An 8,654-nucleotide genomic window follows, 5' to 3' on the forward strand; every position below is an offset into this window, starting at 1 on the left:
TTGAAATCAGTGGTGACTATCCGCAGAATAAATTGTCACATTTTATTTATATCAAATCCACAGTGCCAGTCAATTCACGCTGTAGATTTTCTCAGCATATGGATGAGGTGTCATAAAATCTCATCCATGATCATACAAGACCCATACATACCCATACAAATAACACTGAGACAGACTACAGAGTATAGGTTGGAAAGAATTGGCCATTTGTTTATTATTAAGGGTTACCAAATAAACAAGTATGAAAACCATAACCAAACATTACCGTATAATAAACCAAAACCAATATTCAAAAAGCTAATTACCATAATCCACCCAGAGCCTCCGGGCGATTTTTTCCCATACGGACACTAATGCCTCATTAGTGTCCCCCCCACCCGGCCAACAAGCCAATTCTCCACCATACTCTGTAGGCCCAGGTTGAAAATATCGATCCCAATATCAGATAAATGTACCCCGTCTGCCCTATAGATGCCGTGCTCAAAACCTTCCAAGTCCATATGCCTAAAGGAAGACTCCCCAATAGAAATTAAAAATTTAGATAACACCCTATTAATTCTCTTCCTAATCCTCTCCATAAACGAAAATGGAGATCCACACCAAACCAATCTGGGGATAATTTCAGAAAACACCAACGCTGCCGTAGGAAAGATATTTTTAACCAAAATGATGTCTCTTTTTACTCGAGCAAGAAAATCAAGAGTTCTTATTCTTCCCACATCATTCCCTCCTACATGAAAGATTAATAAATCAGGAGATGGGTAATACGCAGTATTCCTTCTCAGCATAGCTAAAAGATGCTCCCATTTCATGCCCCGGCTGCTAAGCCAAAAAATGTTAACCTGTTCAAGTCCAAAAGTAAGATTCTCAGTATAAGTCCGAGCAGCAGCACGTTTCTGGGCCCAGTAAATAAACGAGTGGCCAATAATCCAAACAGTCAGTGGCTCTGGAAATAAAAATAATTAAGTAAGCAAAAGCTGAGGCCATCTGTGTATACGTGGAGCCTCCCTTTAGTAGTATATATATGTATCCCCTGACAGCAACATGTATTATGCTGTTCTTTTCCTTGTCCTGATGAAGAAGGCGGACATGCCTTTGAAACGCATTGACCTGTCCTAAATAAAGAAAAGAATCCATCACATCGTCTGGCTTCGTGGTTTTTAGCGCAGCGTTGAACCCGACTTTTCTATCCACCATTATATTTCTCCATTGCATCATCGGGGCTGCTGCTTGACCAATCTCTACATTCAATTTATGCCTTCATAGGAGTTGTGCCTGTCACAACTTCCACAGGTGAGCACCTGTCCTATCCTCTACACCTGCATTGTTTATCAGATAAGACCCTATGTGCGCTTTTCTCTCCACAGCCTTTCTTATATCAATTTATCAGCTAGTAGGCTGCACTCAAGCAAAGCTGAATCAATTGTAATACCCAAAAAATCCAGCTTCTGGCAGGGGGATACTGTCTTTTCGCCGGCCACAGGAACCCCAAAATGGTTCATAAACATCAAAAACTTCTGCAACAGCTCCATACACAAATCAGAATCCCTGTGGCCCACGAACAAAAAATCATCCAAGTAGTGCAGGATCCCACCAGCCGGCACTGAATCCTGCACTACCCAATGTAAAAATGGCGAAAAGCTTTCAAAATAAAAACATGATAATGCAAACCCCATTGGCAGACACTTATCAAAGAAAAAGTCCCCACTAAAATAAAACCCCAACGAGTTGAAACCAGATGGATGAACCGGCAATAATCGGAACGCCGATTTTATGTCAGACTTTGCCAGCAGAGCTCCGCGACCAAACCGTCGAAGGAGCTCTACTGCCATATCAAACGATGCATACTTTACCGATGCATCCCTGGCATCAACTTCGTCATTCAGAGACCCTCCCTGTGGAAAAGACAAATGGTGTATAACCCTAAAACTGCCAGACTCCTTCTTTGGCACTATCCCCAAGGGTGAAATTCGGAAATTAGAAAACGGAGGGGAAGAGAATGGGCCCGCCAATCTGTCCAAAAGCAATTCCTTTGAAATGTGCTCAGAGACAGCTTGAATATGCGGCCTAATAGAAGGTAAATTCCGAACCACTACACAACCCTGACCCAAAAAAGGCGGTACGAAAAACCCATGCTCAAAGCCATTAGTTATTATGCTGGCTTTCAGCTTGTCTGGAAACCGTTTTAGCCACGGGAGCATTTTTCCCAACCTCACCGGAGTCTGTGCTTTTGAGAAAAAGCTCCCGCGGATTATTTGACTGCTGACCTGCTGCTACACTACGCTTAAAACACCTCGCCATGGGATGTGAACCTCCACAATTAGAGCATTCGTGCTTAAACCTGCAGTTGTTCAGCCACTTACAAGCCGATTCATTAAAAGCAAAGCAGACTCCTTTCTTCAACTGCAGATTAGGAGCCTGCTTTGCAGCTGTGTTCCTCTGTGGTAACATTAGATTTAACCATAATCCTACATCCTTCTCCCCCCACTTCATACTAGCATGAACTACCATTTTTTGCCTAAATGACTCGTCATAAACGAACCATGCAATTCCCCCGAAATTCCGGTAGGCTTCCAATATCGCATCAATATGCTGGAACAGCCCACTGCAATCTCCAGGGAACCGCTCACCCAAAACTGAAGCATAGATTGCGAACGCCTGCAGCCAGTTGTGAAAGGACTTGTACACCTTTTTTTTATCATTGTCCAACTCACCCCTGACCTCAGACCCCGCAATCCGTGCAGGCAACAGTGAAAATACATCTACATATTCTTTTTTCCAAATCTTCTCCTTTACAGCTCCAGTCAAATGGAACCCCAAAGGAGAAGATTGACATGTTAATGCCTCTTTGTAACAGGTTTGTGGAATACCCTGAACAAGCTCCTGTGAATCTACAGGCAGCACTGGCTGGGGGGTAGCTAACCTAGCACCAGTCTGCATAAACTCTGAACATATACTATAAATGAAATCCCTAACGCTATCTACACTGGCTGTGTTAGAAAAAGGGGAATGTGAAAAGGAAGTCTCACCATTCCTGCAGTCCCGATTCTCCCTCCTGCTGCTGGCATCCGATGGCTGGGAGGCAGCGACCGATGATACCGGGGCGGCAGGCCCAGGAACCCCGCAGGCCTCGCCGCTATCGCTCGCGGAATCCTCAGAGGTCCAGGCCTGTAGCGCCGCCGCTGCAATGGAGCTCTTTTGCAGCAGCAACGGCTTGCTACGGCCCGCGACAACCTCCTCTCCGGCACCATGGACAGCGGCAGCCCGACCCACGACCTCCGTCACCGCCGTCGCCTCTGGATGACGCGGCCTCCGGAAGTCTCGTGCTGCTGCCGCAAAGTCCCGCGAGACCGATGACACAGCTCGACCGGATCTCGCGCGACCGCTGCCGCTGCTTCCGCTTCTTCCGGATCTCCGCTCAGCCTCTTGCCTCTGCGATGCCGCCGCTGCTTTCTTCCGGACTTCCGCAGGTGCCGCTCCAGCCTTGCCGCTCCTGGACCTCCTCTCCGACCCCGGTGGTGAGTACGCCTCCTTCCTTTTTCTCGACCTCCGAGCCATGCCGACGCCTTCTTCCATCGCCGCGACCGGGACCGCTGCCGCCGACTCCGACACTTCTCACCTCTCCCACAGCTCCGATTCTTCAGCGCCGCCTTCCCCCAGACAGGCACGCATCCACTGGACTCCGTCTTCCTCGCCGGCCCTCTGGATCAGCTGCTGAAGTAAGGACTCCATGGCAAATTCTTCTTTGATCTTCAGCTGTGAATGGCACAGCTGACCAAAAACCCACTCTTTTATAGGGAAAAACCTTCCCGCACAAAATGTAAATAACCAATAAATATCCACCAGACACCCGCGCGGTGTGTTAATTGGCCAAAGCCACACACCCGCGTTACTAGGCAGAAAAATTACCTCAGAGCCTCACAAAATATTATAAACATCCGTGCAGTGTTCTGATTGGCCACAGGCCACACACCCGCGTTACTAGGTAGAAAATACCTCAGGGCCTGTATGATCATGTTAATCCCCCAGCTAGTTGCTATGGGATTTTTCATTATGATGGTGCTATGAAACATTGATTTATTGGATAATAATAATAAGGGGACATTTATCATTAAGTTTGCACCAAAATGAGGGTGCCAGCTTTTTCTGTAACATTAAAAAGTGTGCTATTTTACTGCATATTTGTTTTATCACACAATTGGTGGTATTGTATTTATGTAACACAGGGGTCAGTGTCGCTCAAGAGATTGGCCTATCTGGTTAACATTTGGTTTTGTATTTATTTATAACTAGCTGTAGTACCTGGCGTTGCCCAGGATAGTACCTAAGGCGTTCTCTCTCTGTCTCTCTCCCACCACCTCTCTCCATCTCTCCAACACTCCCTCACTACTTCTCCTTCTCTTCCTCTTACCCACTCTTCTTTTCTCCCACTCTCCCTCTTTTCTACTCTACCACTCGCCCTGTCTCCCTCTCTTCCATCCTTCCTGTCTCCCACTCTCCCTCTTTCCTACTCTATTACTCGCCCTGTCTCCCTCTCTTCCATCCTTCCTGTCTCCCACTCTCCCTCTCTCTCACTGTCCCTCTCACCACCGAAATCATATTAACTGACATGTAAGTTGTCTTATAGTAAGAATGTCCTTTGTTGCCTATAGCAACCAATCAGAGTTCCTATTAATGACCTATAGCAAAACAGTAGCAGAGCTGTGATTGGTTGCTTTAGGCCACCTGATAAATATCCAGGCTATCTGTCAAAACAGCAAATATATTAGCTCACACATCTAAACAGTAAGTAAGTGGTTTTTTTGGAGAATAACTGTAAAGCGCGGGATTAAATTTTCCCCTCAAAACATAGTCTATGATGTTCTCTGAGTCAAATGATGCAGCTGTGCAAAATTTCGTGATTGTAAATGCGAAAGTGCTGATTCCTTTAGCGGACATACATACACACATATACATACATAGATACACACACACATACATACATACACACACCCACCACACACCCACATACACACATACATATGTCACGAACCACCGGGGGGGTCACTCAGAAATCCCCCGCGCTGGCTACCAGTACGTCACAATCGGGGGGTAACAAGTGGGGGTCACCCCTCCTTTATACCTCCCGACCGACAGACAGAGCACGTGATGCGCTCTCTAGCGCCCCTCTTATAGTCAGGCCAATTATGGAATTGCCCGACAATAAGCAAGGAGGCCACTATACTACTTATGCCGATTATTGAAGGGTCCCCGGTGAGAGTAGGGTATATATTCCCCCGACCTCCGCGGGCGGAATATATAAAACCTCCCCGAATCTCACTGGCCTCCCCACAATAATCCTTGGCACAACTCGCTGCCACCAACCGCTTCACGGTAACTATTAGCCGAACACACGGACGTGGGATTCAAGATCGAGATAACAGAACAGCCCAAGATTAATTATATAATTTAATCAGCCTAAAGCACACTAGAAACTACAATATATACAATAGGGAATCTACAGAATATACATATGTCAGAGAACAGTTACAGATAAAGCATGGTTTACAAACAGGCCTACACAGTTCCAGCAGTTACCTTGTGCGTCTGGCCACAGGGGGGCGCTGTAGACCAGGTTTCTAGGATCCTTCCCACAGATGTTTCCGACACGTGACGGCACGGTGGCTCAGTGGTTAGCACTGCAGTCTTGCAGCGCTGGGGTCCTGGGTTCGAATCCCACCAAGGACACTATCTGCAAGGAGTTTGTATGTTCTCCCCGTGTTTGCGTGGGTTTCCTCCGGGTTCTCCGGTTTCCTCCCACACTCCAAAGACATACAGATAGGGACTCTAGATTGTGAGCCCCAATGGGGACAGTGTTGCCAATGTATGTAAAGCGCTGTGGAATTAATAGCGCTATATAAATGAATAAAATTATTATTATTATTATTATTATTATACATGCATACACACATACATACACATATACACACATACATGATACACACACACACATACATACATACATACACTCAGCTTTATATGTTAGATAGAAGTATAACAGAATCACGGACACCTCTTCTGCATCTTTCACCCACTCCCGTTTTTGGCTTACAAATACTGATGTAAAATAGTGACCAAATATTGAACGTGTGACTGTGACCTAAAACAATGTGTCCTGCTGCCTCAATCATTGTCTGAAGGGGTGATGATAACAGCTGAGTGCAATGCTTGGCTATTTTTATCACTGCTATAGTTTGAGAAAAGTGTTATGCCCCAATAGCCCCCTATTTGGATTATTGATGAAGGTCACAGAAGTGGAGCCCATTATAATCTAGTATTTATTATTGCATTTTTGTAGACTAGAATACACCTTTAAGCCACACTGGGTGCCATACGTGTATAGTTTTAACCATTAATATATAAAATAATGTCCTCACTCATAACTTAACAATAGTAAATACCTAATTGTTAAGGTATGTTTCCAATAAACTTATATCGTCAAAATGTGTTTTCTCTTGTAGGTAAGAGGGCTTGCTTGGGAGAACAACTTGCCCGGATGGAACTCTTCCTCTTTTTTACCACTTTTTTACAGCAACTTACGTTTGAGATTCCAAGTGACCAACCTCGCCCAACAGAAGACCCTTTCTTTGCTACTACACTAAGTCCTTATCCTTACAATATTCGTGTGGTACCAAGGGTGTAACTTTCAAATTACAGGGAGATCTGAAATATTTTACATGACTGCACTCGCCTCTTTAATTCCCTATGGACATGAAATGTATCTCATCAGTATAATGCTAAAAATTATAGCTAATTATCAATAATTATTTTACGAAGATGACTCATCTATCCTATAATAATGTAAAGGCTTATTAGGACAAAACAAATATTATTTTAATAAATTAATAAACCGGCTAAACAACTTTTAAAAATTACATATTTTTTTATGTATCATTTCAATAAGAGCATTATATAAAAATTATAGCATATTAGTAAATGGCATTGTGTTTGTAGAAATAGAGAAGTATATACTTAACTCCTTAATGGCAGAGCCAATTTTGACCTTAATGACCTGGCCAAATTTTGGAAATCTAACAAGTGTCACTTTATGTGGTAATAACGCTGGAACGCTTCAATGAATTTTGGTGATTCGGAGACTGTTTTTTCGTTACATTTATTACCTGATGTTTGCAGTAAATTTAGGGCTTTAGTTTAACATCTATTTGTAAAGATTTTGGAATTGTGGCTAAACAATTTAGCAAATTTCGCAATTTTCTAACTCAATTTTTGTATTCGTAAACCAGTTGCTTATGCTGCACCAAATAATTAATAAATAACATTTCCCACATGTTTACTTTACATCTGCATCATTTGTCAAACATCATTTTATTTTGTTAGGATGTTACAAGGGTTAAAAATTTAGCAGCAATACAATATGTCATATTTTTTCAAGAAATGTGCAAAACGTCTTTCTTTAGGGACCTATTTAGATTTAAATAGAATTTTAGGGGTCCTTATATTGGAAACTCCCCAAAAATGATACCATTTTAAAAAACGTTAAATACTTCAAAACTGCTTTCAGGAAAATATTTAACCCTTCATGTGCTATATAGGAATTATAGCAAAATGAAATGAAAAAAAAATTCTCCTCTAAAATGTTGTTTTAGCCCCATTTGTTTCACTTTTACAAGATAGCATAGATAAAATGGACCCCACAATCCCACAATCTGTTACCCAGTTTTTTATTGAGGGTGCTGATAAACCAGATGTTGTCAGCAGAGGCGTACCTGGGAGGGGGTGCTAGCGGGGCATGTGCCCCAGGCTTAGCTGTCAGGGGGAGCCATCAGGCAGCCTGATGCGGTGCTCTGAGACTCTCCCCAGCGGTTGCGTTTTGCCACCCCATAGTGGGAGCCAGTTATTCCCTGGCTGTAAAGCTGAGAGCTGAGACTCAGACAAAGAGCAGCGCGCGGCTCCCTGCAATCAATTGTCTTCGTATCTTTAAGACACAAGGACAATTGAAGCTGTGAACTCCGGCACTTCCTGGTCAGAGGACGTCTGTAGTGGGATCAGGTCAGCTGATCACACTGCTGACATCAATCTTCAGCGCCGCAGCCCGCAGAGGCGGCAAACAACGCTGGTGATAAGTGCTCAAGTTTGGAGCTGAAGACACCAAAGAGGAACACTATGGGGTGAAGTTGGAAGCATGTATGGACACATTATGGGGGCGAGAGAGGATGGGGAGGAGGAAAGTTCTATGGACACAGTATGATGGGATGTGGTGAGAGGATGGGGAGGGGGAAGTATCTATGGACAGTATTGGGAGGGGTGATACATATAGATAGTATGGGGAGAGAGACCGAGGGGTCATGTATGGGGAGAGAGGGTGAGGGGTGATGTATATAGACAGTATGGGGTGAGGGGTGATGTATGGGGACAGAGGGTGAGGGGTAATGTATATAGACAGTATGGAGAGAGAGGGTGAGAGGTGATGTATGGGAACAGAGGGTAAGGGGTGATGTATACAGACATAGTATGGGGAGCGAGGGTAAATGGTGATGTATACAGACATAGTATGGGGAATGAGGGGAATGGGGAATGTATATGGACATAGTATGAGGAGCAAATGGGAAAGAAATTTTGAAGACACAGAATAAAGAGCAAGGGGGTAAATTTGA

General features: G+C 44.1%; 1 protein-coding gene across 1 annotated transcript in view; it reads left to right on the top strand.

Moving 5' to 3' along the window:
• The window catches only part of LOC142249912 (cytochrome P450 2D14-like), a 180,606-nt gene extending 173,267 nt beyond the window's left edge, over positions 1–7,339 (top strand). Inside the window, exon 9 of the mRNA XM_075321889.1 lies at positions 6,501–7,339. Coding sequence (XP_075178004.1) covers positions 6,501–6,682 — 182 coding nt within the window. The 3' untranslated portion in view covers positions 6,683–7,339. The remainder of the gene's footprint in view (positions 1–6,500) is intronic.
• Positions 7,340–8,654: the final 1,315 nt, after the last annotated feature.

The sequence above is a fragment of the Anomaloglossus baeobatrachus genome, chromosome 8 (assembly GCF_048569485.1).
Source record: "Anomaloglossus baeobatrachus isolate aAnoBae1 chromosome 8, aAnoBae1.hap1, whole genome shotgun sequence".
Lineage (NCBI taxonomy): Eukaryota > Metazoa > Chordata > Amphibia > Anura > Aromobatidae > Anomaloglossus > Anomaloglossus baeobatrachus.